The sequence below is a fragment of the Anopheles merus genome, chromosome 3L (assembly GCF_017562075.2).
Source record: "Anopheles merus strain MAF chromosome 3L, AmerM5.1, whole genome shotgun sequence".
Taxonomy (NCBI): domain Eukaryota; kingdom Metazoa; phylum Arthropoda; class Insecta; order Diptera; family Culicidae; genus Anopheles; species Anopheles merus.
Window position 1 is genome coordinate 39,038,905 of NC_054085.1, and position 27,850 is coordinate 39,066,754.

General features: G+C 43.8%; 6 protein-coding genes across 10 annotated transcripts; 3 read left to right on the plus strand and 3 right to left on the minus strand.

The window, feature by feature from the left end:
• Positions 1-768: 768 nt before the first annotated feature.
• On the minus strand, positions 769-3,449 carry LOC121599934 (titin-like). Its single transcript, XM_041928087.1, has 4 exons — positions 3,362-3,449; positions 2,772-3,294; positions 2,536-2,546; positions 769-1,365 (listed from the first exon to the last, which is right to left on the minus strand). The coding sequence occupies exons 1-4, from the start codon at positions 3,365-3,367 to the stop codon at positions 841-843; spliced, it is 1,065 nt and encodes a 354-aa protein (XP_041784021.1). The 5' UTR covers positions 3,368-3,449; the 3' UTR covers positions 769-840.
• Positions 3,450-4,719: 1,270 nt separating this feature from the next.
• On the minus strand, positions 4,720-5,513 carry LOC121599529 (zinc finger protein 512B-like). Its single transcript, XM_041927400.1, has 2 exons — positions 5,426-5,513; positions 4,720-5,360 (listed from the first exon to the last, which is right to left on the minus strand). Exons 1-2 carry the CDS (start codon positions 5,429-5,431, stop codon positions 4,797-4,799), a joined length of 570 nt encoding a protein of 189 aa, XP_041783334.1. The 5' UTR covers positions 5,432-5,513; the 3' UTR covers positions 4,720-4,796.
• Positions 5,514-5,867: 354 nt separating this feature from the next.
• Positions 5,868-6,684, plus strand: LOC121599522 (zinc finger protein 512B-like). Its single transcript, XM_041927394.1, has 2 exons — positions 5,868-5,941; positions 6,007-6,684. The coding sequence occupies exons 1-2, from the start codon at positions 5,936-5,938 to the stop codon at positions 6,568-6,570; spliced, it is 570 nt and encodes a 189-aa protein (XP_041783328.1). The 5' UTR covers positions 5,868-5,935; the 3' UTR covers positions 6,571-6,684.
• A 1,893-nt stretch (positions 6,685-8,577) lies between these two features.
• On the plus strand, positions 8,578-13,420 carry LOC121599515 (vanin-like protein 1). 2 transcript variants are annotated; one of them, XM_041927385.1, is made up of 4 exons: positions 8,578-9,441; positions 10,112-10,842; positions 11,362-12,542; positions 12,622-13,420. In XM_041927385.1, the coding sequence occupies exons 2-4, from the start codon at positions 10,537-10,539 to the stop codon at positions 12,869-12,871; spliced, it is 1,737 nt and encodes a 578-aa protein (XP_041783319.1). In that variant the 5' UTR covers positions 8,578-9,441; positions 10,112-10,536; the 3' UTR covers positions 12,872-13,420. The 2 variants fall into 2 exon arrangements, with proteins under 2 accessions (XP_041783319.1, XP_041783320.1); XM_041927386.1 differs by having other exon boundaries at positions 8,578-9,058.
• A 468-nt stretch (positions 13,421-13,888) lies between these two features.
• Positions 13,889-17,431, plus strand: LOC121598587 (probable ATP-dependent RNA helicase DDX52). Its single transcript, XM_041925628.1, has 4 exons — positions 13,889-14,096; positions 14,162-14,946; positions 16,393-17,037; positions 17,128-17,431. The coding sequence occupies exons 1-4, from the start codon at positions 14,016-14,018 to the stop codon at positions 17,411-17,413; spliced, it is 1,797 nt and encodes a 598-aa protein (XP_041781562.1). The 5' UTR covers positions 13,889-14,015; the 3' UTR covers positions 17,414-17,431.
• Positions 17,432-18,247: 816 nt separating this feature from the next.
• On the minus strand, positions 18,248-27,454 carry LOC121598585. Of its 4 annotated transcripts, none has more exons than XM_041925623.1 (6): positions 27,203-27,454; positions 25,284-25,466; positions 22,865-23,034; positions 19,033-22,799; positions 18,687-18,946; positions 18,248-18,451 (listed from the first exon to the last, which is right to left on the minus strand). In XM_041925623.1, the coding sequence occupies exons 2-6, from the start codon at positions 25,293-25,295 to the stop codon at positions 18,353-18,355; spliced, it is 4,308 nt and encodes a 1,435-aa protein (XP_041781557.1). In that variant the 5' UTR covers positions 25,296-25,466; positions 27,203-27,454; the 3' UTR covers positions 18,248-18,352. The 4 variants fall into 4 exon arrangements, with proteins under 4 accessions (XP_041781557.1, XP_041781558.1, XP_041781556.1 ...); XM_041925624.1 differs by lacking the exon at positions 27,203-27,454 and adding an exon at positions 26,778-27,075; XM_041925622.1 differs by lacking the exon at positions 25,284-25,466.
• Positions 27,455-27,850: the final 396 nt, after the last annotated feature.

Here is a 27,850-nt window from a genome sequence, read left to right on the forward strand (position 1 = left end):
ACCAATTGGCTGTTCAATAGCAAAAGAAATTACACTTTTGCGTCGTAGTTTCGTCATAGCAGAATGGTCAGTTTCGCGTAAAAGGGGCACTTTCTGCACGGCAGAAATATATAACAGGAATGTAGTATAAATGTTTAAAGATAAATTTCAACTAAGCATAAATTTAGTTCATATTCATTTCATTTCCGAATACCCATGAAATTGTTTATTGTAATTCATAAAGTAATGACACACATGTAGGGAGATAGGGTTTGAGGCACGCCTGCCCAAAACGTCGCGAAGGGGACCGAACAAAGATTCTAGTGAAGAATCTCTCAATCAAAATTGTCGCTGGTCATTTCAACAGGGCTTTCATTGGTCTGACCGCTAAAAGGGTCTCTTGTAATGTTAATCCGCCACTGCTGGCATTATCGGGGCAGCTAGCGGTTTAGATAGTTTTTAATTTCAAGTCTCTCTCTAATTTCAGGTATAGTAGAATTGTTTTATCTCTTTCGGTATGCAACAATTATTATTTTCCAAATACTTTTGCATTAGATACATCACATAAACGACACACTACTCATGCATCGGCCGTCTCATGCATAATAGGTACGAACATGTGTTTTACTTTTGTAAGAAATTTTGAAAGACATGGTCACGCCCTCCAAAAATATGAAAAACAACATAAGTGTACTTCTATTATACATATAACAATTTTAACAGTGTATCTCAATGAAAGGTCCTATGCAAGTATTATTGAACAAAAAAATTATCCGTAAAATTGCATACTTCAGGTAAAGAATTATATTTTTGGCATCATTCGTCTCATAAAATCATTTCAAAACGTTTTACAGAAGCTTTTCAACCCCAGTACGGCTTCTTGTGATGTTCCTTGATGTGCACCGTCACTGGGACCTGCTTCTCGACGTAGACGGGCTGCTTGACGTAGACTGGATAAGGCTTCTCGACATGAACTGCGTACGGCTTCGGGACCTCGACGTACTCCTTCTTGTAGACCGGGACATGAACTGGGACCTTCACCTCAACTGGGTATGGACGATCAACATGGACTGGGACCTTCTTCTCCACGTACACCGGGACCTTCTTCTCAATGACGACCGGGACCTTCTTCTCGACCTCAACTGGGTACGGGACCTTCACCTCGACTGGAACGTGCTTCTCGACCTCCACTGGGTACGGCACCGGGACCTTCTTCGTGACGATGTGCTTCACCTCCTTCTCGGCATAATCGGAGTAGCCCAGTCCGTAGTTGTCGTAGCCATAGTTGTCATAGGATTCCTCCCACAGTCCACGCTTTTCCTTCTTGGCTGCATCGGTATCAGCCGCGCATGCGATGGCCAGAGCCATGGAGAACACAATGAACGCCTATCAAAGAATAGTAAATAACAAATACAGTGTTGACTCAGTTTTTAGTAATACCATCTTACCTTCATGTTTGCCTTTCCGCTGTTGAACGTTTGGGTCTACTGTCTGCTAACTACCGCTACCCGAACGCTCACACTCGAATGATACCCTTTATGCCAAGAGCCACAGTATTTATACCAAAACTTGTTTACTTCGCAGTCCACACGAAACATCACAGCCGTTTGGTGATCGGACGACGGTTGCAAGATTTTTGCCGATGAGCCGTCTTACACATTTTCGCATTTTATTGTCACTCGTTTCCCTTGCGCGTGAAGCAACCGACAAAGTAATGCTTAACCAACCATAAACGACCTCACATATGTGAGACTGTTTTCTCGCTCGCTATGTGAAACACCCAGCGAAAAGAGACATTGACAGACTATTGATTCAATTAAAAAACATTAATACGCTTGTTATTGAAAAACTTCCTGCACCTATCGTTGTCGAAGGACACAATGTATAAATGGAAAAAATGTATTTTTGCTGTTCAAGAAATATAGTTTATTCCATCCTGTTGACAAACTGATCATGTTACTTTTAGCTACAAACTCAAACTTACGGTTGGTATAGATGGTTTTATACACCATGATGATATTATTATCAAAACCATTCACATATTACTGTTGATTGTAACAATTGTTTGAATCGTTCATTCTTACTATTAAGATTAAGTAAAAATCAATGTTAAGATTCGAAATTTTTGGAAGTTTTTCATTGTTTGTATTTTGTGTGTTATTCAATCAACCAAATATTTTCCATAAGAATTAAGCAACAATGGGATAGTTTCAGATAAGCGGATCACGTATGCATCACTATGCATTGCATTGGAAAGTCAAAACTACATAAAGGGGTTTGCATACTCTTGTACACATGATAGCAACTGGGACTCATCAAATAATCAGATAAACGAATAAAAATGGCAAGAATGATAGATTATTTGTGGAACGTAACTCTAAACGAAATTGGTTAGGCAAAGAAACAAAGCTTCTAAGGGTATTATACCAAAACAACTGAACCACCAAACATATGGCTTTGACAAATAATTCTTATATATAAGGGTAGATATCCCTTCATGACAATTATAATTATAATTCTAAATATACACTATAGAAATTGCATCTAAATATATACAGATGATGCGTCTGTAAGCAGGTGCACATGGATAAACATGCATATATGCTAGAAATCTATAGCGATTATCACATATCTTCAGCATTTCTTCAAAATGAAAACCGTAAAATTTGTACAGCATAAGTAAAAAGTAAAAAGATGAAGGTTTAATTTCTACAATAACATTTATTTAAGATCATCAACAACTGTCAGTAGCTTCCATCGACCCGTCTTAACACACTGAAGCTCCTTTCAACCCCAGTACGGTTTCTTGTGGTGCTCCTTGATGTGGACGGTCACTGGAACCTGCTTCTCGACGTAGACGGGCTGCTTCACGTACACTGGGTAAGGCTTCTCGACATGAACTGCGTATGGCTTCGGGACCTCGACATACTCCTTCTTGTAAACTGGGACCTCAACTGGAACCTTCACTTCCACCGGGTACGGGCGGTCCACGTGCACTGGAACCTTCTTTTCGATGTAAACCGGGACCTTCTTCTCAACCACGAATGGGACCTCCTTCTCGACCTTCACCGGGTACGGGACCTTCACCGGAACTGGAACGTGCTTCTCGACCTCTACTGGATAGGGAACTGGGACCTTCTTTGTGATGATCTCCTTCTTGGTGTATCCATAGTTCAATGGTTGATGATGCTGGCCGTAGGCTTCGTACGAGTCATGTCCCGACTCAACCTCCCACAGTCCGCGCTTTTCCTTGTTGGAGTTTTCGACTGCACCCGCGCTGGCAAGGGCCAGGACCACAGAGAACACAATGAACGCCTGGAAGATCATAGAACAAGCCGTTTGTTATGTTCACGCTTTAACTTCGTTACTTAATCCCACTCACCTTCATGTTTTGCCTTTCCAAGTATACTGCTGATCAGCTGCACCGTACAACGTTCGCTTGTTGGATGATGCTTGATCCATGCCGACAGCTTGCTTTTATACTCCACTCTCGAAAGAGTGTTTTCTTTCTCTATCGTCTTTTGATCTGCTGAAACTTTCCAACCAACTCGAGAAAAAAAAACAGCCAACCACACACATACACATTTACACCCATTTCCACGGTTCGCTTGCGTTACGCGACGTTGCTACTGCGGGTCGTCCAGTCAGCAAAATAACACCACAACATCATGCAGATCTTTCTGAGCTTCTTTATCTCACCGCTTCGCAACGATGTAACGCGCGGATCGTTAGCAGAGCCACGCCAAAAGAAAAGGAAAATTGCAATACGAGTGATATAGCATCGGGGCGTGTAAAAAATATGAAAAACTAATGATAATTTTGAAGGTCATTGTTTACGTTACTAGTGGTGGATGGTTTATGTGGCGGGCTGTGTCGGAGGTTAAGATTAGCAACGGAGTCCAAAATTATGCCCACGTGGAGATCGGAAATGTGTACGTAAGTGCTCAAGAAAACTACATTTTCCTTTGCTTTCTTGATGAAGTTTGAACACTTTATTAATTACAGCTGCATTTGCACTTATAAATTAGAAGTCGCAATAGAATATATCTTATTTTGAATTGATAAAGAATACTGTTTGAAGTTCGGATTTCTTTATCTCGTACTGTAAATCTCTAGATTATCTTATCTTTATTAATAAGAAATGTGATGCAATCCAAGTCAGTCCCTAGGTACAAATGTAAAATAATTTATCTAACTAAATTTAATTAAGATTTATTAACCATCCCCCCTCCCCCTCCTTGATTGCCCATTGATGATTGTATCTGGCCTAGACCGACTGCGCCTAAATGTGCTATAGCAATAATGGAACATCGCTTTTAATAATAATATTTATTTAAAGCCAATAAATGAAACTTACTATGTAACATGTATTTACTGTTAGTAACAAATAATCTCTTATTCATACGAATGCCTACATATAAATACAGATGCATATGAAACCAAAATACAGCTTAGATGGCTCTTTGTATAATTGTTAATCGTGCTTAAGCACTTTCAATATCCAATATTTTTCCTGTTTGAGGTTTCTAAAGAAAAAGAGTGAACATAGTTATCTGTATATCCGAAATACAATCAATCATGCAGGTATAAATGCCAGCAAGAAGCCGGCAAATGATTTTAGTGAATAAACTATAAACGGTTTGAGGTATCATATTCAATGATGTATCAATAAAAATTCGTAATAAAATACATACAAATATCAAAACATCTGAAAATAAAATTAAAATGCAGAAATAAATTAAGTTCAAATGATTATTCTAACACATCAGCGCATTTTATTAACATTCCGAAAGACATTCCAAATCGATACGAATTATTTAACCCCACAGTGGCTTGTGTTCGTAGCCGACCGAGCTGCCGTACACAGTCGAATCGTGGTCGTACACCGTCGACGGAACCGTCTTGTGCACGTAGTGTGGCTCCTTCACGTACACCGGGTAAGACTTCTCGACCGGCACTGGGTATGGCTTGGCCACCTCAACCACCTGCTTGTGGTAGACTGGAACCTTCACCGGCACCTTCACCGGGACGGGATACGGACGGTCCACGTGCACTGGGACCTTCTTCTCGATGTACACCGGGACCTTCTTCTCAACCACGTACGGGACCTGCTTCTCCACGTGCACTGGGACGGGGACCTTGACGGCGACCGGAACCTGCTTCTCGACGGCCACTGGGTACGGGACAGCGACCTTCTTCGTCACCGTAACGTGGTTCGTCACCTGATGCTGGTAGTCGTTTCCGTAGTAACCATCGTATCCTCCGTAGTACTGATCGTAGCCGTTGCTCAGCTCAACGATGCCACGCTTATCCTTCTTGTTTGCGTCGGTCTCACCGTCGCAAAGGGCAAGGGCCAACACGGCAAACAGGACAATGAAAACCTGTATGATAAGGAATAGATTAGTTAAAAATGACTACCACGATGTGAAAAGAGAAGTAGTATTACCTTCATGATTAGGCTTGGAGTAGGTAGAGCACACACGATCGCTGAACGTTAACTGATGGTTATTATCGGTTCCATGGTTGGTTTATATATCACCGGATCGTTCGCTTCTTTTTTGATCGTAACCTTCACTGATGTATGAATTCTTCATCAAGGCAACGAACATGAGATTGTCACAAGGATATACCTACCGCGGTGTGTTGGTAGGGGTATAGTATTTATTATTCCGAGGCTTATTTCAAACATCCTGGCTTAATGCATCAATTGTCTTCAATTGTGCAAACTGCGAATTGAGGAAAAGTTCAAGCCCCATATTTATGGCATTGATTTTGAATCGATCAATCCATTGTCGTTTGTAACCAAGGAGAATTTCATAAAACTGATAACTTCGTAAAGACGACGATCAAAAGAGAAGCGAACGATCCGGCGGTATAAAAACCAACCATGGAACCGATGGTAACCATCAGTTAACGTTCAGCGATCTTGTGTGCTCTACCTACTCCAAGCCTAATCATGAAGGTAATACTACTTCTCTTTTCACATCGTGGTAGTCATTTTTAACTAATCTATTCCTTATCATACAGGTTTTCATTGTCCTGTTTGCCGTGTTGACCCTTGCCCTTTGCGACGGTGAGACCGACGCAAACAAGAAGGATAAGCGTGGCATCGTTGAGCTGAGCAACGGCTACGATCAGTACTACGGAGGATACGATGGTTACTACGGAAACGACTACCAGCATCAGGTGACGAACCACGTTACGGTGACGAAGAAGGTCGCTGTCCCGTACCCAGTGGCCGTCGAGAAGCAGGTTCCGGTCGCCGTCAAGGTCCCCGTCCCAGTGCACGTGGAGAAGCAGGTCCCGTACGTGGTTGAGAAGAAGGTCCCGGTGTACATCGAGAAGAAGGTCCCAGTGCACGTGGACCGTCCGTATCCCGTCCCGGTGAAGGTGCCGGTGAAGGTTCCAGTCTACCACAAGCAGGTGGTTGAGGTGGCCAAGCCATACCCAGTGCCGGTCGAGAAGTCTTACCCGGTGTACGTGAAGGAGCCACACTACGTGCACAAGACGGTTCCGTCGACGGTGTACGACCACGATTCGACTGTGTACGGCAGCTCGGTCGGCTACGAACACAAGCCACTGTGGGGTTAATTCTCTACCACGATCTTAAACACTTTTTTACCAGCTTTTACCGCTCCTTCAATGAACACTACCAACAATCAAACAAAACAAATATATTCCTGTAAATAACTCAAATCACTGAATTCGATTGAAATCCACAAATTTCGCCCTAACACAGCATAAGAAAGAAACCACGGTAAGGAAAAATGGTTCACCCTCACAACGTTTATTTGATTTGCAAACAAATGTTGTGGTCATCTGATTTCGTTGAATATTCCAACCTGTACCGGATTGTCGATATGATTGCATACCTCGCCCAAGTTAACCCATATTTGTGGAATCAATTTTGAACAGCAACCAAACAATACCGCCTAGATAGGGCGGGGTTGACCATCGCCAATGTCCCCCGGGTGGGAAGGGGGGAAGGGGGAGGGGGAGGGGGCAGCAGAAATGAAGAGCAAAACATGTTCCTCACATTCTTGACACGTTTGTTCTCCTTCAATAAATCGATAAAAAGGATGTTAGGGCCGTTACTTCGTGTGCAAAATACGGCCCTCATCGTCAAGGCAATAAAAATATCTGCTGTGATAAGGAAAAGGATCGGAATTATGAAATAGAAAAATAGCCCAAGGCCACAGTCAACGTGTCATCTCTTCAACGATGGACACGGCACAGAGTTTGACGAAAGTCGTTTTTATTGTTTTTTTTTTTAATATTAACATCTTTTATAACTCAAATGGTCTGATTTCATCTACCTCATCACTTATAATTTTATCATACGCACACTTTCCCCCTACGGGACAGGAAACAAACTGACCAGCCACTCCCTTCGAAAATCGTCTTTGATTTTGGTTCACTTCCGTCCGTCCGTCCGTCTGTCCGTTCTTTTTTTTCTATATCCGAATGTACACACCAAAAGAATACTGGCCCGTCTTGGAATTTCGGTTCGCTAACGAACGAATGTCTTATCTTGTAAACGATGTTTATTTTTTTTCTTCTTCTTGAGCGTCCCTTTTCCACCTTCATGCTCGAACACCATTAAACCGAAAGCAATACCATACCAAACGATCGCAGGGCGCTCGCGCATTTAGAATATCGATGTGAATGTTACCCAAAAAAGGGACAGTACGATTGCGTTTAATTGCGTACGGTGCGGCTGCTTTTGGGGCGTAGCTGGTCAAACGTGACTCGTGCCGTGCGTAAAAAAGTGAGCCAATGGTTCGCCGCACTGTTTCCGGTATGATACGCGACCGTTCATTGCTTCAATTTATCGAGCTCCACTTTTTTTGCCAACACTTTACTCGTTTATAAGAAAAAGTATCTCTCATTCTACTAATATTACTACTAGTCTAATGAACAGTTTAGTTGTAGTGCCTAAAACGTGAGTAATGATGCCATAACGTGTAATTATGCCATAAAAATATCACCTTTACTTCATGTTCTACTACAACCCTCTACAACGTCGAATATCATTTCGCCATCCGTTGCGAGCGAACGAACAAGCTTGTACCGAAAAGTAATTGATCACTCGAGCCATCCGACAGGCGATCAGCTTCGATACGTGAGTTGAATCGGTTTGGGTATGTAGTTTGATTTTGCTGAACCATACGCAGTGATTTTACACGCAGTGAGCGTTTTAGTGGCGCAAAATCCTATTGTAAGAGTGTGGAAATTTGAATTCTAACTACTTCCGCAAGGTCAAACGAACGTGGCACGCCGGTTCGCGCGTTCTGCGCAAAAACTAAAGCCCCAACCAAACACAAGTTATTTGTACTAGTCGCTATCATCATCGTCGTTATTATCATCGTCAGCACCGTCGTCGGTTGTCGTCGGGCGTGAGCGGGAGCCGCACGCGCGTCGTGGCTGAGTCACTGGCTCTCGCAGCGAAATCACTATGGGACATTGGCATCTAACAATTATTTTCCAGTAGGAATGAGTCACTATTTGAAAAGAACCGAGCCAACATTGAATCCAGTTGTTCTTCTCAACTCACCTCCCACTTACTACAGCTTCCACGTGGAATTATTACACCACCGGCCCACTGATCGGTAGGATTTTGCCGATCGTTGTTTGCCCTTAGTGCGTCAGGCGCCGGGCGAGAGAGAACGCGGGTGCTTTTAGTCCGTCAAAGCTTCTTCTGTCGGTTGACCGACGATCGCGTGTGCTAGTCTGTCCTCTCCGCTCTTTAACGCTTGTGTGTTTGCGTGCGAGCCACAGCTGAGGCTACCGACCGTGGTGACACACCAGGCGGCTTTATCGGTGGTACGGCATTCCATTCCTACGCGCCTGCCTTAGTGTGCCGGATCTAACGTTCGCGGTTCTTCGTGTGCATCATTCTTTTCGTTACTGTTTTTGTGTGTGATCGAAGAGTAGCAGAGAAAACGGGAGATAGTGAGAGAGAGAGAGAGAGAGAGAGAAAAAAAGGAGCCTAAAAAGAAGCAAAACAAACAGAGGGGTGGCCAAAGGTACACAAAACCCTAATCATGCGTCTCTCGCCCGTCAGCTGATCCGGTGCAGTGTGAGTGTACTGTGTATGATGGGCACTGAATTCCTGCAGCCATGCGTTATCAGAACCGCATGCCCGCACACGATTGCGTGTCGGGAGCGGTGACGGGGGCAAAACGCAACCCAAGAATGTGATTGTGTGTCTGCGAAGCGCCTAGGTGTGTTTGTGTTTCGTTAAGACAGGTGTGCGTACACACGCTTACAAAAACACACAATTTTGGGCTAGGAATTTTCATGTAAAACCGTGTACTCGTGGTGAATTGAGACATAATTTTAAAAAAAAACTTATTTCGTGCAGTATAGAGAGTGTAGAGTACTCTGCTAATATCTTAGTAATTCTAAGCCTACGCTACTTGAATGTCTCATCGATCGTTTGTGCGAAACCGTCGTCGCTCGGTGAGTAAGCTGGACCGGATAAAATGTTTTCCAATACACGCACACACAAAAAAACAACAATCCCGGAACGGAAAGTTTGTTGTCACAATCAGTCCAGTCATCTGTTGTTGCCTGCGGTACAGAATTCATATCCGCAAGGTATCACACAATTGCAGGAGAGGCTACTAATGCAATGCTGGGCCTGAAATGGACAAGCAATTTATGTGTAATTATGATTGTAGCTGCATTTAAATATCGTATTTACCTGACACGTGCAACAGTCATGGCGCTTGTGGCGATCGTTGTTTTCGTTCGACTTGACGACAGCAGATTAGTTTAAGCCTAGAAAGATCTTATCTGCAATTGCAACATTGTAAAAATTCATTGTTTTCATATCACGAACCTTGCTTCGTAATTTGTCATTCAATGCAACGAACTTCCGATAACATTGTTACCATTTGTGTTATCGCATTTACTTAGCCTTGTATTGATGGACAAAATAATTATGAAGAATAACAGTGATAGTATAGAAAAAAAGGATAGTACATTTTGAAATGTAAACCATCTCCCATGCTCACACCGCATGCTAATTACATACGTACATACAAATACAATACGCAACGATACGTTCGATGGACCGAATGTAACACGTTTCCTACTCTTTCGCTTCCTCCACTCATCCATAAAACAGAATGCACTGCGCCATTGACAACCTGCATCGGAAAGGGAAGGGCGGGGTGTTCGCTATCAGTGCCACCACCGCACTAGTCATCCATTCGCCCGCGACCGCTCACACACAAACCGACCGACGACCAAGACGCCTGGCCTATCGGATCTCGAAGCGAACAGAGTACGGCAAAGCAGAAGGCAAGAAGTCAACCGCGAACACCCCTCTACGGAGACGATAACGGCCGTCCCCAGAAAGAACTCCCGCAGGCAGTAGAAAGCAATCGGACCAACCAAGCAAGCGTGTGCCCCTCAGTCTCGCATCGGCCCTGGACCGGAACAGGGGCAGCAGGCCGCGATTACAGCCCGTGTGATCGCGATCGGTCGGCACGATCATCATTTCAATGAGTAACAAGGATTCCTAGTAGGATCGCAGACAAGTGACAGAGGATGACAACCAGGGGGAATCGTGGGCAAATTCTGCCCCATCTAGCGGCAGCGCTACTGCTCGTCGCCGGTACCATGTGGCCACCCGTTGCAGCGAATGCTTCGGACGACTACTACGACTATGGCGGTAGTTCACAGGAGGGAACGATCGAGGAAATTGTACAGTACGCACGGTCAACCCCGGAAAGTGACAGTTACGTCGTGTCCGTGGTGGAATTTCACCCCGAACCGATGACGATGCCGATCGAGCAGCGAACCCAGCTGCATCTGGCCGAGTACAGCCGGCTCATACGCTCTTCGGAAGCAAAGGTATGTCTCTGCGTGCGCATGCCAATGTAACGGACGGGTCGTTTTCATTCATTCTTGGGATTTAATTGCGCGCTCTTATCAGCAGTAATGGCAGTAAACAAGCGATCGCCCATCCACTGTCCACAGTCACCAAGTGTGAACGGACGTTGTGGGATCGCGCACACACACACACCCCGCGAACGCATAATGATGTGCAGTTTTTGTTGACCAATTTTTTTGACTAATTACAGTGTCCTAATCTCTCAACGAACGTGCGTTGTAAATGGTTACTGGCTCTCTGTTTGGCGATGTCGTTCTGACAAGCAGCTTAACATCGTAACTTATAAGCTCAGTTGCAACAAGTCCGTTAGTCGTTAGATCGTTCAATGCTACCGTCCGTATGCCCCTTCAGCAAACTTGTTTCTCTGTTTGTAAAAGCACTCAGATGTACTCGCAGCGTGTCCGCGCGATAAGTGACCCCAGCAGCTCAGTTACCAAAGTAATTCTAATTTACACTCCCATTTGCTTTGCTACTTTCAGCCCGCCGACATTATCGTGTTCCCGGAGCTGACGCTCAACTCCCTCTCCGACACAGTATTCGTGCCGGATCCGGCACAGCGCGTTGCGCCATGTGACGATCACGGCACCATTCTAGTCACCCTGTCCTGTCTCGCCCGCGAGGTGCGCAAATATCTGGTGATCAACCTGTCCGAGCAGTTCTATCTGCAGCAGCAGGCCGAAACCGTTCGCTACAACACGGACGTCGTCTTCGACCGGACCGGTACGGTCATTGCGCGCTACCGGAAGTACAATCTGTTCAAGGAGCCGGGTACTAGCGTGACGGCCGCACCGGAGCTAGTGAGCTTCGAGACGGATTTCGGTGTACACTTCGGGGTGTTCACGTGCTTCGACATTCTGTTCGCGCTGCCAACGCTCGAGCTCGTTAAGCACGGCCTGCGGGACTTTGTATTTCCCGCCTTCTGGACGTCCGAGCCGCCGTTCCTCAGCTCGACGCAGATCTTCGAGAGCTGGGCGTACGCGAACGATGCCAACCTGATCGTTGCCGGTACGAACTATGGCCCTTCCGGGGCAACCGGTACCGGGGTGTTTAATGGGCGCAATGGAGCGCTGCTCACACACTACACCGGTCTGCCTACGCGGGCCCTCTACACGGTGACAGTGCCCAAGTCGGGCTCGGGTAATCACACCCGCTATCACTCGCTGACGAGCGACGTGCTGGAAGTGCCGATAGCCGAACCGAGCGGCCATCGCCTGCCCGGGTACGAGCTGGAAAATGTCCGTTTGGGGCGCGACTTTCTAGAACAGTTTACCACCATCCAGCTGAACCCGATCTGGCAGCAGGAAACGATCGGTCAAATTGTGTGCAGTGGCATGTTTTGCTGTGACTTCTCGCTCAGCCTGACGGTGGATGCCGAGCGCGACCAGACGCACCATTACCGCCTGGCCGTATTCGATGGTGTGCGCACCTTCCAGGGCTTTGCCGATGCGCACGTGTCGATTTGTGGCGTGATCGGCTGCGCAAACCAAAGCATCGCGAGCTGTGGGCTGATGCTGCAACACAACTCTGAGTATCTGCAGTTCAATTCCATCTCCATTACGGGACAGTTCATCGCCAACGGCACGCTTGCCATGCCCAACACGCTCGACATGCGCATGTACTCGTATGACGCTAGCCATTACGCGTTTACCGCCGAAGTCAAGTAAGTCGGGTCTTGTGAGTCCGAAGGTTTCGTGACTCTTACTTTCAGGTAAATACTAAATCATCCATCTCCTTCGCAGCTACTCCACCAACGTTCAGATTGTGACGATGAACCTGACCACCCCGATCAGCGACATGCAAACGTTCGGTATCTATGCGTTCAACCACAAGGAGTTTGAGTTCTACAACCCGATCGAGCGACCCGGCGAGAACACCCCCGAACCGGACCCGGACGATGATGGAGGTGCCATCGCCGGTACCCAGCCTACCACTGCTGTGCTGCTTCTAGGAGTAGCGCTACATGCCATCTGGCAACGGATCGCTGCGTAACCGTAAAAAGAATGCGGGAAGATGATCCTTCTCCCGCACTCAATGTTCCTGTGCAGTATTTTTTTTTCCTCGGCCAAGCCTGTTCACCCTCAAGCGCTGTTGCAGGGCTAGGCAATAGCGTGTGTTGTGCCATTATATTCGTCAGTAGATAGCGTTAAATGAGTACCAAAAAGACAATTCACTAACCTGTTTCGAAGGTTCCGCCATGTAAGGAACCTGCGTTTGATAAAGAAAAAAAGTTGTGATAGTTAGTGCCTTTCAAGATGTAAATACCCTCTAAACGATAATCAAAATGCAGTGTTTTCATTTCAAAAAATAACTTACCGTTCGGATATTTCAAAATGTTAGCATCACTTTTTTAAGGACTGTTCTTTTCTATATCCTATCGTGAATACGTAGTACCAATGTTATCTTTATCGCGTGTCCTTATTTATTGGTCCTCGTGTGAAATATCTTTGAAGTAGGTGCCCACACGGGGCTAAATACATTGTAAATCACGTTATGTACATATTTAATTATCGCAATAAACGGAATCCTTAAATAAAATAAGTTCCTCGGCTGAGTTTCTTGTTAATAAAACATTTTCTTTACTACGCGTCCGGTATAGCATTTTCACCGGCAGGGCAAAAACCGACTCGCCAACGTTCCAAATCGGGGACCCGCAGGTCAATAGCTGAATGATGGGGTGATGGAGGAGTGGTGGAAGGTATTTATTTTTCTGGGCATTTAATTTTGCCCACCAACACAATCGCACACCAGTGGGAGATTTTTGGCGGCCATCTTGAACCCTCCAAAAACCCTCACAACGACTTACAAAAACGATCGCCAGCGAGCGTAAATCGCAGTGATTTGGAGCGTTTGCGAGCTCGCGAAAGTCGGTTTTTGGCCTCCGATTGCCTTTTATTTTGACAGTTCGATTGCTTCTGCCCGGTGAAAAATGTACACAAATTTCGATGACATACCTACCCCTCGACAAACGTCATATTGGAGCTCGTGAAAGTTCCGTGTGTTGCCAAAGAATGCCATGAGCCAAAACCAAAAAACGCGTGTACGTGAAACAAACCAAAACATTCGGCGGCGTTGGGTGTTTTTGCAATAGTTCAACTGAATAATCGGAAAAATAATATTCTTCACCTCATGCAACATGATGGCCAATGATCTTTTTCGTAAGCTTTCGTGTGGTGCCAAGTTTTCCAACAAAAATAAGCTACCGGTCAAAAGAAAGGTAAGGTTAGATTGGCTGCCCTCACGATCGCAGATTGTTATATTTCATTGCGGTGTTCATTTTAGCTTGAAACTGGCAGTACAACAAGCCTCGCAAAATTGAAGGTATGCATCAAGGCGGAACCGGACACCGGCCGCAAAGTGAAGGCTTCCAAAGTGACGAAATCACTGGTAGCAACACCGGTAGAAGATACGCGAATAAAAAGCGAAGATTCTTCGAGTGACGATTCGGGAAGCGAACTGGAGAACCGGGACCAGAAAAAATCAGTGCAACAAAAAAAGATTGTACCTCCGGAGAAGGTTGAGCTGATCAATCAGCTTCGCTTGAACCGGCTGCGAAACCAGCACAAAATCCATGTAAAGAAAAGTCGGCACAGCCCCGAAGTGCCCAACATCATCGAATCGTTCGATCAGCTCAGCACTGACTATGGTGTGTCGAACCGGTTGGTGGCGAACATTCTGAGCTGCTACAGCACACCGACACCGGTGCAAATGCAAGCCATACCGATACTACTGAAAACGCACTCGGTGCATGCCTGCGCTCCGACCGGGTCGGGTAAAACGGCCGCCTTTCTGATTCCTATTCTACACCATCTGAAGAAACCAATGAAGTGCGGATTCAGGGCGCTTATCATTTGTCCAACGCGCGAACTGGCGAAGCAGACGCAGCGGGAAGCACTGCGGCTCGGCGATGAAATGAACCTCCGTACGCACGTCATACACATGGTGGACGACCCGAAGAAGTGTGATTACAGCTTCGCTAGCGGCCGCAGCTACGACATACTGGTGACGACCCCCAATCGAATCTGCTATCTGCTTTCGCAGAATCCTCCGAAAATCGATCTTAGCAAGTAAGTACGCCAATTGCAAATTAATTTCAGAACAATCGCTTCTGGCCCAGGTAAAAAGGTAAAAAATTTCACACCCTGTAACCCTACCGTGGCCAGTCACAGTTGGCGATTGGTCAGTTGGGTCATCTGCACGCAGCACAGTACAGTGTGCGAGCGCACTTGCACACAAGCGCAAAGTTCTAGTGCTGCCACACAGTTTCTAAGAAATCACGAAGTTATTGTGCACTGGACTGATTCTATGCTTGGTGCTGTTAATTTATTTAGAAAAAAATACCGTTTTCATCTTACAAATGTTTATATAAATTGTAAGACAGTGGTTTTCAACCTTTTTGCAGCTTTTCCCCCATGTAGGGTCCATGTAGGATTTCATTCCCCACTCACAAGCTCATGAACAGGGGGTGGGTGTGGCAACCCATGGTATTTAGCGAATTTATGATCAAAACTTGCCCAGCGGTTTAAAACGGCTCTCACAACGGATCTGTGGCAGGGTAAAAAAAAACATAGGACGCATTACATTTTGTAGAATTCGTTGTTCCCGACTCACTTATCAAATTCCATCCTAATTCGACCACCCATTCTCGAGACAGGCAACTTAAAAGATTCTGTTCAAGACCAATGTTCAAAATGCGTTCAATTTATTGACCGATTTGGAATCCAACCCCCCCTAAAGCAAAAGCCATGATGTTGCGGATATTGGATTTTTATTCAATTCCTTTAGTATTTTATTAAAATTTAAGTAACTTTCGTCATCCCAGATCCTGGTACACGCTGATGATAACAGACATCATTGATCTGCGGCTCTCGTATGTAGCTGAAACTTACCAAGGTATCAAGCAAGCGGCAGACAACCTCGGGTTGCAGATAAACGAGGCAAAGACCAAACTGATGGTGGCAACACCAGTGGCACTTCTAACAAGTCCAAATCTCCGTAAGGGTTACAGATTGTTGAACGCACTTTTGAAATCGTCCAAGATTTCACCTCAAAGGTTAAAGGTCGCGCGCAATGTTGCTGGCTGTCAACCGGTCATTCTATTGCATGAGAAAGCAGTTTACCTCAAAGAATTTGTCGCGACGGACGGGAATTCGAACTCACCTATATAGTGCCGGTACTCATACACGCATGTGAAACATGCACACTGTCCAAATCTGACAAAACCCCGTACGTGTGGAGGGATGTACGAGGACCTTACAGTCGTGCAGCGCATGGAACCGGATGACCCAGCTCGTATAGTCGTTTTAGGCCACTCATGATGGAAAAAAAATTATAATTCATTGAAAAAACTGCTAAATTAACACAGCACCTAGCATAGAATCAGCGCGGAACACACACTGCGGAGCGCACAATACCTGTGCACAAACACATCAAGAGTGTGGAACTGTTCGAAGGAACAAGTAGCACAACATGGTTCGCAAAATTAATTTTGATTATACTAATGTTTCTTTTAGCATTCAATGGGTTGTGATAGATGAGGCGGATAAATTGTTTGAGGATTCCAAAAACTCTTTCCGCGACCAGCTCGACACGGTGCTGACGGCATGCAACAATCCGAGCAAAACGATAGCCCTTTTCAGTGCGACGCAAACGCGAGACGTCAATCTGTGGGTAGCAAAAAACGTCCCCAACCGCATCCGGTTCTCCATCGGGCTCATCAACGGTGCGGTCGAGCTGGTGGATCAAAAGCTGCTCTTCACCGGCAGCGAATCAGGGAAACTGCTTGCCTTCCGCGAGATGGTAGCGCAAGGGCTGCACCCACCGGTGCTCGTGTTTGTGCAGAGCAAGGATCGAGCACAGCAGCTGTTCACCGAGCTGATCTACGATGGGCTCAACGTGGACGTCATACACTCCGATCGTACGCAGCGCGAACGAGACAACGTGGTGCGCGCCTTCCGCGAGGGTAAAATTTGGATCCTCATCTGTACCGAGCTGATGAGCCGCGGTATCGACTTTAAGGGTGTTAATTTGGTTGTCAATTACGACTTTCCGCCGTCCACCATATCGTATGTCCATCGTATCGGACGGACGGGTCGCGCTGGTCGACCCGGGAAAGCTGTCACCTTTTTCACCAAAGACGATACGGTTAATCTGAAAAGGTTTGGCGAAAAAATGCGACCCTATTGACAAGGTTGTTTGCAACGCGAATGCTCTAATCGGGGTTTTTGTTTGTGTTTCTTTTTGTGTAGCATTGCGCAGCTGATTAAATCTGCAGGTGGGGAGGTGCCGGACTACATGCTGCAAATGCATGGTAGCTCGAAGAAGGCACGAGACACTCTAACTCAAAAAGCACCGAAACGGGCCATGATTCGAACGATTCCTACGTTCGAGCTTCAACAGCTCCAGCGCAAGAAGCGGTTCGTCAGCAAAAGCAAAGGTAAAAATAAACCTATGGTGGTTAGTAGTAACAGTAGTAACAAAAGTGCAAACGCTGGTAAATCAAAGCGTTCTAAGCCGTCAGCGAGCAAAAAATAAAAAGTGCGGCACCATTGATTATATGCATTACAAAGCTAAATATTAGTTCACTGGATTGCATCCAAGTGAATAGCAAGAAAATTGTAAAAAAAAATTGAGAAAGAACAATTCTAACCCTTCCCGGTGGTAATCCCAACTAGGGAGAGTTAACATCTTTGGGGAGTGACATTAATTCGTCGCATTGTAGGGCCTATAATTCAACGCATCGATTGCCATTGCAAACGGTTTATGTCAGCCTCCGACACTGTGCATGGCAGTTGACGTGTTGAAGATAAACAAAAGATCGAACCCATAGACCCCATCACTTCATGAAAATACTTACTGGAACACAACCCTCTGATCTGAACTCTGATCGACAACGTTGGATGAACCACAAAAGGAGGACACTAAAGAGGACCATTGGACAAGACACGCCTGAAGTGACAATAGATGCGGTATATCAGCGTCAAGGCAGCTTCAAACTAGTGTACGTTGCACAAGCAAGAAGCTGCTCTACCTTTGGTTATCAAGCATAGCACCAGTCTAAAAGTAGGGACTGCTGTTTTCCGAAAAAAATGTAATGTATAAGAAGTCGATTTGACTTATAACAGGAGATACATATGATGCAGTTCCAACCAAAATTAGGTACAATTCCTTTAGGAAAATGGACAAAACCATTAACGTGTACTTCCACAGGATCGAGTAATAAGGCCACATTAGGTCAAACAACAACCGGATTTCTACTAAGATGGTGCCAGCTCTTACAACAACAGATAAATCAAGCAGCATCCAAAAGCAGCAGCAAATCAACTCTAAGGATGATAGGAGGAGGATGAACGATAGAGCAACTTGTGATTTTCCTTATATTTATTTTCTGAATAAAATTACGTGAACAACTAAAACGGGATTTTTACATGGTATTTACTACATAAAAGTGATTCTGAAGTCAGCTATCACTTATTAATTAATGTGTATCACCTCATTTGGCTGAGTAGAACAAACCACGTAACGATTCGGCGCGATTCGCTGTATTCCTCGGACAAAGGGTGGAAAATTATTCTGCAGAAGAGAAGAAAAGTGTCAAATTAACATCGAAATATTGAAAGTACGTGAATGAGTGAAAATCTGAAGTGCGCGCAGTTCAAGTACGCTTGCGTAGTACTAAGAGTACACCAACGTACTTCAACAACTATTATTCTTCAGTTTTGTCTAATAATCTTTTAACTATCGCTTTCAAAACTTCCTCGATATCTTCGTGCAAACCGTATGGCTGCCTTACTTTATGATCTCTTACCCGCGAAACTCTCGTGTGGTAAAATAACATTCTTTCAGGATGTTCGTCGGCCACATGCTCCATAATGTTAGCCGTGGCAGTGGTCCCGTAGTCGCAGTATACGCATTGAAACAGATATATGTTGTGTAATTTAATATGATCCTCCATAATATTTGTGGGAACTAGTTGTGTGCATACGTGGCAATCGATATAGGTTTTGTTATGTCCGGAGATGTGCGTTAGAAATTCATCCAAATCGATAAATTTACGAATAACACAATCTGTAATTGTTATCAAACGGAAAACACGTATAATTTAACATTTTCAAACATATTGGGTGGTGTAATCATATTTTTGTTATACTCACGTGAACAGTGGAGACCCTTTACGTTAGATTTCATTTCGATTCTTATGGCATCGTCGTCCATGGGGGTGTAAGGCTTTTGACGTCCCGGGACGCATAGAATTTTGGCCTTTTGAAACAATTCGTTATGATATTTGCGCTGATGCACGACTACGCTGTTGGGATCCCGACTTCGGTAACAGCATTGATCGCATTGATAGCCGCAATGTTTGTGCATCTTTTGAACATGCTCCAACAAGTTGTCACTACTTGTTGCCACATTTCTACAGTACCAACACTCTAACCACGGGCTGAAGCGCGATACTGAATGTTGGTTTGACGGTTTTTGGTGGATTCGAAAGTGCTCCTTCATTGCCTCTAATGTCTCCGAGTGGAACCCACAATCATAGACAGTGCATTTAAACTCCGCAAGCAAGTAAGAAGTGGTTAACTTGTGCAGGCTCAGCTTGCCGGCATTGCGTAGCCCGTTCCAGGGCTTGAGAGCAGCCATAGGTGGTGAGGAGGGCTGATGCATTAGTTGTAGCCCATTTATTGCAGTTGGCGGTAACCGAATGTGTTTAGTGGTCACAACAGGCGGTTGCGGTACAGAAAGTGGCTTGTTCAATTTATACCCGTTTAAAATTCTTACTGGAGGCCGAGTTTGCGTAGAGCCCGGAACAGCCGTAGCCACGGGTTGCGGCAGAATTGGCTGATAGTTTCCATTGGGCAGTCGTGCTACCAACTTTGTTGGATTGACCGCAGATGTAGAGCTCGTGATGAATGTACTGCGCGGACGTTCATCGCGGTTGCCTATTCGGGCTGATGACGACTGATCACTTGGAACCATACTGTTTGAATTTGTTTTCGGAAAATTGTCGCTTGAAAGCGTACTATTAGAACTTTTCTTCGGAAAATTGTCACTCGAAAGCATAGCATTTGAACTTGTTTTCGGTAAACTGTTCTCCTTTGGGATGGATAGTATATCACCTGGTAACCTTTTTATGCGAATTATACTTTTCACTTCGTGAATCTCATTTCCATTAACTGGAACACAGTTATTGACACGAGCTTCATGATTATCTGTGGTAGGAGGGGACAATGTTGGTTGCTGCGGCTCTATCAGCTTTTCTTGTTTCACAACAATATTTGATGGTCGGAAGTGAATCTTTTCTTCGATGCAATCTTCAAATTGTTCCGTATCAACAATCGCAGGAGGATCCTTACCAAACATGAACTCCATTTCACGCCTAAGTTCTTCGTCAATGCTCTGTTTGGTGTCATCCAAAATGGGTTCCAGCTTTACGATGCCACAGTCCAGATCAGCTTCGTTATCCTGCAGACTGAAGTTTACCAGACTGAAACGAATAATTTTGTTTTGCTGCGTTCCATCACCAGCATGGTCTTCCCGTAAATGACGTACCATGTTTTCGTACAGAACTTGTACGAAGTTACACTCGTCACACATATAACCGTAAAGGTGGTTGTTTTCAAACGAATACTTATGCCACAATTGAATCGAAGGATTGCTACAAACTGCATGGTGCATCACTCTCTCAATTGAGGAACGTGCCACAGTGGGACATAGTACGCATTTGTATCGGTATTCTCCTGTATGGCCTGATATATGATCTATCCACAATTCTTGAGATTCACTGATGTACAGGTCACAAAAATAGCATCGAAATTTGATAACTTCCTGAGAACCAAATCTAAACGACTGACGCGTAATTTTTTCTCCATTAATACCTAACGGATCAGCTTTAATGAGATCAGCCTGCTCGGGAGCAACTCTGCTGATGTATACTGACTTCTTTGGATGATTATAAACATAGTGTTGAACCATATTTTCGCCTTTGTATGAGCACAAGCAACATTCTTCCATGTAGTCACTGTGACAGTGCACCCTTGGATCGTTGTTAGGCTTTGAGTTCTCTCGCAGAATCAAATTAGACAAGATGATGCTTGACTCTTCATCCTCCGTTTCTTCACTTGACTTGTTCATAAACTCTTCTTTACAAGCAACAATTGAATTATTTTGACTTGAACGCAGTCGTTTTGGACGTGAAGGGCTAGGTGAACGACTACGCATCTCCCGCTTCTTTGAAATATTTTTTGACTTGACTGGCGTCTTGTCGATTTCGGTGGTAGCACTTTCGATAACGAGTTTCTTTTCAACTGTCTTTTTTTTACTGGCACTGGTCTCAGGTTTAGAAGAAGATTTTCGTGCAGTCTGTCTTAACGTGCTCGAGCTGGAACTGGAACTAGACGTTGAGGAAGCAGATTTCTTCTTTTCGGGTGATTTTTTGTGTTTGCGTTGATCGACAGACTTCTTTTCTTTCGTATCAGAAATTTGTGTTTTGCCGGCAGTAGTATTTGTCTCAGGTGTGATTTGCTGGGCAACTTTTCGTCTCTCTAAAAACTTTGTAGAGTCGATTGATTTACTGCGAGTCCGATGCGCAACTACCCCAGGGTCCACTCTTGTCAATGCTACAACAAGTTCTTTTGTTATATTGAATTGTGCTCGTAATTGTGCATTGATCATTGCTGTTTCTTTTGAAATACTTTTTCGTCTGTTCACAATTTTTGGCATGATCTCTGTGGTGTACGAAAGCAAATCGTGAAGCTCACGAGAGTGTCCTTTGCTTTTAGGTTTCGATGGTTTTGATGTCGAACTTTTCTGAGCCAACGCATTAGTTACTTTTGGTGTCTCTTTTAAAGCATCTTCAGGATCATCTTCCTTGGCATCTGTTTGCTGATGAAGTTCTGGAGAGCAGCTCGTAGTTGTTATTTCGAATGAATCTCGGTTGACACCATTTGTATGAGTATCACTTTGAACTTTCTGAGGTCGATTATCGGCATCCACATGATTGCTTGTTGTACTATCTGCTGACGTTGATTCCTTGGAGTTTTTCCGTTCCTTGGAATCTTGCCTTTCCTTGGAATCTTTTCTTTCCTTGGAATCTTTCCTATCCTTGGAATCTTTCCTTTCCTTGGAATCTTTTTTTACCTTGATATATTTCCTATCCTTGTAGAGATTAGAATAGTCGCTATTTCTTCTTTCGATGGACACATCGTTAGCACAGCTTGTTTTGCGACTATCTACTGAATTGGGATCTTTGAAATCTTTATGATCTGAAAATTCACTATTTCGTTTTTCAACATGCACGGCATGGCTTGAAGTAGGACTATTTGCTGAAGTTGGTATCTCAGTGTCCATAGAAGATTCGGTATTTCTGGCAAGCGATTTAGGTTTGTCGGTATCATGACGAGTTTCATTGGGAACGGAAACATGTGTGGGTGAGTGTGAAGTAGAATCTGGAATTTTGTTGATCGATTGATTGTCAGTTTCTACCGGGGCATTGTTAATATTGGAGACAAATTGGCTATCTCTAGCTGATTTAGGTTGTTGAAACTGTTGACTTTGAGATAGTCTCTTATGCTCGGCATACGTGGTTGGTACTGGCTGTGAAGGAAATACTTCGTGCCGCCGTCTAAATAGCGGGCTACTTGACCGACTTGCAGTGTTACCTGGGTCATTAGACGTGCTGGAGTGGCCTGCAACGCCAATTTTCCTTCTAGGATATTTTAAAGCAAGCCTTTCTTGATTTCCCATCGAGGAATATTCTTGATGAGAGTTGGGTCTACTGGATTGGCCGGATAACCTTAACAAGTCCGTTGTATCCCATGCTGGCACATTAGCATTATAGCGCTCCAACACCAGTTTAGACGTGGTCTTTTGCACACCTTTTTCTAGAATTTTTCTAACCTCTAGTAACGTTGAAGTTTTAAGCCTAGAACCACAAAAAGCATGTGTGTTAATAGTAGTTAAAAGCATCGTTGTTGCAGTGGTTCACACCTTATCGTACTGTTAAGGATAATAGGTTCGATCCTGACTAGGCTGTTTTTCATCCCGCTGCAAAAGTCCTTATCTTGGACCCTTTTAAGTAAGTCCTTCGCCTGCCTTAACTTTTGCTGCACTTCCTCCCGCAAGCTATTATTCAAAGTATCGCGTGATTCATCCATCGTCTGAAAGTATAAAACAAATAATGGATTTGTTAAGAGATGTTTGCTAAATATTCAAGTAACTTATAAGAAATTTTAGTTTTAATAAGGTCAGTCCATAGTGAGCTCACGACCTAGTCGTCCCACAATTTTAAAGAATATGGCAATATTAACATTACTGTCGACAAAGAACAATGATGGGACAGAAGACATTTAGATCCTGAGCATACTGTAAACACTTTTCTCAATATTATCCATATCCTAAATTTTGCTTATCTCCGCACCCGTTTCCGTGCCCATGTATTCAATAGATGTCTGGAATCCGAGGTAGATACATAAGATAGAGATAAATAAGCTATATAGCTAATTCTACTTGCTAGGGATTTGCGTTTCAGCCCCAGATCGTGGGACGCTTACGATTCGTCGTGAATCATCAATTTCATGAAAGCAGCGCAATGCTTGAAAACATTGACTGAACATAAAATTGAAGAAATTGTATCCGTGACTGCGTCACACTTCCTCGAGCAGAAAACGTCAGGTGATCAGTTTCGACAAACAGTGTAAATGTGCCGTAGCTTTAGCTATAAACGATTCGTTGTTTCGAGTTTCCGTTTCGTGTCACTGTCATAAACGCGGGGCTATACAACGAAATCCGTTGGACGATATTCTACCGGTCTCTCCAATTTCTGGGCCGACATCGACATTCTTGACCGAGGAACGACATCGATATCATCGGCAAGACGACGGCGAAGAAGTGGATTGAGAATCAATGCGACGAAGACGAAGTAACTGCCAGATGTGAAGTCCGTCGAATTTGCAAAGCGGCATAATGATCGATGGCGAGAACCACGTTTAGGTGGTAGAGAAGTTCTGCTCTCTAGGAAAGGTTGTTACTTCGTATAACGACATGAGCAGCGTAGTCCAGAGACGCATTATGCATGTAAATTATGCATACCTCGGGCTTCCCCTACTTCTGAGATCTTGAAGACTTCGGGACCATACAATATTTTAATTACATCGCACATTGATCCGCCCAGTGGTCCACTATGGCTTGCTGCCAAGTCTTTCTGACTTATGTTATATTTGCAAGGTCGCCGATAAATTTTGCTTCATCTAGTCCGAATGGCTATTCGGTGCGCTTACTGTCGAAATTGAGTGCATTGTCGAACATCCTTTAAGTAGCACATAATAGCTATGGTACGTTATAAGGCTATCTGATTCGTAAACTATTAGCTGTCATCGCCGTAAGGTAGTCATTTCCATATTCATTTTGTTCGAATTCATTAGCACGCCCAAAGCGTTTGCATCCTCTCGTCGAGTAATTCAATATGCATGCCAATAGAACTGCCCAAGGTTGACGCAATTTACGATTTCTGCACTTCACGCGTTCTCGATGTCATTTAGGTCTCAATACAGCAATTATCAGCAGCACGTCATACACGATGTTCGCAGTATGCGATTCCTTCTAAACTTGACAGTTCCATGTGTTTTGGAATGTATTTCGGAATTTCGTTCAGTTGAATTCGATTTTGAATTGTACTCATCATAGTATTCGAGATGTTTATCCTACTTGATTGATGAGAAGATTTTCACAACAGGGAGCTTAGGGGCGATAAACTATGCGACCAGACAACATTCGTTTTCATTTCTATTGTGGGATGTCCGCGAGGTTTTAGACTGCGTATTTCTAGCGGATTGGTTAGTGATTGAGTATGACTCTGACGACCATACGGTATCTCACGTTTAGCCGTATTTTGTATTTTCAAAAGTGAACAACCAAACTGTTCATCAGAAAACACACCATTCATTCTTATAAGAATGATATGTTAAACAGGATTTTTTGTAACTACGGCAATGCAAAACCGCGAGCGATAATCGGATAAGTCATGATTGAAGTAGAGATATTTTTTTCACAAAATGCGTCTCCGGATAATACTACTGATTTCGTTGTCCAAAAGTACATCGGTCCCAATAAAGCAAATCTTTTTTTTTTTTTTGTTCATCCATTTTTGTCAAGGTCAAGGTGCCACTTTGACTGCTTGGTGTGGCGCGAGACCGTGAGCGGTTTCGGACACTCCTGAGGCAGGCCAAGACCGCAAAGCGGTTTCAAGACTTATTCAGTTCTACGCATCACGATAATCAGTCCTGGATACGGGGGAGGTTCACACGGTTCATACGGGGCTTAAAATCATAACGGTGATGTAGTTAAGTAATGCGAGATGACGACTGAGCCCTTTTCGCCAACCACTCAATTGTAGCCGTTGTCTACGTACCAAGCGAGACATTCCCAACAGACATATCCACTGACAAGATCTTTCGTCACATTAATCATCTCAGCAGTTATTGTTCTAAGTGCGTTCTAATTGTGTGTTAACCATTAACATCGGGACTTTTCAAGCATTTTTGTCTTTGTCTATTTCGACTGCCAAATTTTTTACCACCGTTTTCACGAGTGCCTGTAAAAATTGTTTATAGTTAACGGTTATATGGAGTATTTTTTCCACACTTGCGGATTATCAGCTCAGTTCAGATTCCCAAGAAAAGTTTAGTGAAAACGCAGTTAGCCGTTATCCCAGTTCATAGCTCTACGATGTAATTCCTAGTGACTTTTGAATGACAGTTATAGATGGCTGCATAAACTAATTTTTTAAAGAAACTTCGAGTCAACAGACTTCATTCGCCCCTGGCTCCAAAGGTACAGTTTCATAATAATGGCCCTAGGACCGAACTTCAATTGGATAAATATTTCGATAAATATTTTAGGTATGTAGTTATGAACTTTCGAATCCATGTTGTACCATGAACAGTATGATGATGATATCTCACGTCTTTCCCCTTAACAAAATTGAGATAGATCTATTATCTAAAGATAATATATTTAATACAATTTAAAATTAAACTATAAGGTGGAAACTATGAGGAGGTTATGTTATGTCCGTCCTCCAAGTTAAGCTGATGCCATTGCTTTATCGCATACAATTTTGACACATGTGCATCCAAATACCATGTGAAAATAACCTTTTGACGTCATGTTCGTAGAATACCTCCGTCCTACGATATTATCTGCCAAAACTGAATTTTGACAGAACGTTTGTAACAATCGCATGCAATAAAACAAAGATACTGACGTGTAACACAAACCATCCCAAATAGCAAAATAAAAATGCTTTCCACGATGATTATGTGCCAAAGCAATAAATATCTAATTTGGATGATTGGTATATGTACACGCGGAACAGATGGATAAGTTTATCAAATGAGCTAGGGCAGGGCCACGAGTCACTACATACAAAAAAGACAACGATTTGTCTTGCATCAAATCGCAGTGTGGTCTTACTACAATTCGTGTTATATCTATTTTCACGATATTCTCCGTTAAATAATATTAATTTTAAATATTGTAATGAAAATAACTCATAAACCACCTCTCTCTTTGAATTGTACCTTGTTTCCCATTTGAGAAAAATCGCCCGAAAATATGCAGGAAAGACCTGTCACACAAAGCGTTCATTGGGAAATTGGATTGGAATAAGAAGAACACCAGCAACAAAATGTTACATGGTACGCTACGCTTTCTGCGATCGAAGTAAGCTGCTTCCTGTCGCCGCCACAGATACATTTACACCTATCGCTACACCATTCGATTCCAAAAGTTGCGAATGGCCTAGAAATTAATAGATTGACAAATCTACCAAGCTAACAAACAACGCTACTGGCAGCTACCCATTGAACAATTTCGCAGAGTGCTGTTAAATGTTGGCACTTACACGTAATAGAAAACACCGAACAATGATTTTCACCGAGAGAATGCTTGCTTGCTGAATGTTACCAAGCGATTAGTTTCACTGACAAAATGGCTGCTGTTTCACGAACACGAAGCGACGAGGTTACGCCTCCGACTGCTTTCAACGAAATGATGCGGAAAGGAGCGCGATCCAAGCATGCCTCTACTTTGACAAGCATCAAATACAGCAAAACAAGGGTTTGGCCATGTACGCGTATTGACAGTTTTGCTGTCAAGATTCATATAGCACACAAAAGGCGAGATGTGCCATATTAACGGGGCTGATTTTTTCGTTGTTTGGATTATTTCATCAAACTACTCTCGAATTGTCTAATATAACGCCCGAATTTTTTTCCCATAGCAAAATAGTCATGTAATCTGATCTCGTTTGGTTGGATTTCAACTTACAGTGACGGGACGTGCTGACCTCGGCCTTCTTGCAATAGCTCCCATTTCACCAGTGACGAGCTGCAGTTTCGCAATTTAATACAGAATAAATCACAAACTTAGCTTACTTATTTGTCTCTTGTGTTCGAAATAAACTATATACTTTTGGAATAATATAAGGTAGCTTCAAATCTGTCTGAACGCGATGATGTTCAACGATGAACTGAGCCAATCAGATAGATCTACGCTGCATTTGAACCCACAACCGCAGCGATGTTCAACACACAGCACACTTGGTTTTCGTGTTGCTAAGAGGAGAATGGAAATGCTTGCTTGTGCAAAGTAAATTCTATACCTTCTAAATATTTATGTTGACCGAGCATTTATGAAAGCAATGTTTCATACGCAAACAACCCGGTCAAATGTATGATGCTTCCCGACGAACTCAATTCCCCGCAATGCCGCGTCGGTCGATCCGTGTCAAGTTGCATTGCGCAAACAATGCCGTTTTCACTGCGTAGGTTCCGCAAAACCACCAGTCAGCAAAATTGCTCAACAATTGGCAGGTCAGCGCGGATGGCAGTTTTTTTTATAACCATAAAACAATTTTGCTTGCTCGTCACATCATGAAAATGGAAAGCAACACAAACAAAACAATACGATTCGGCA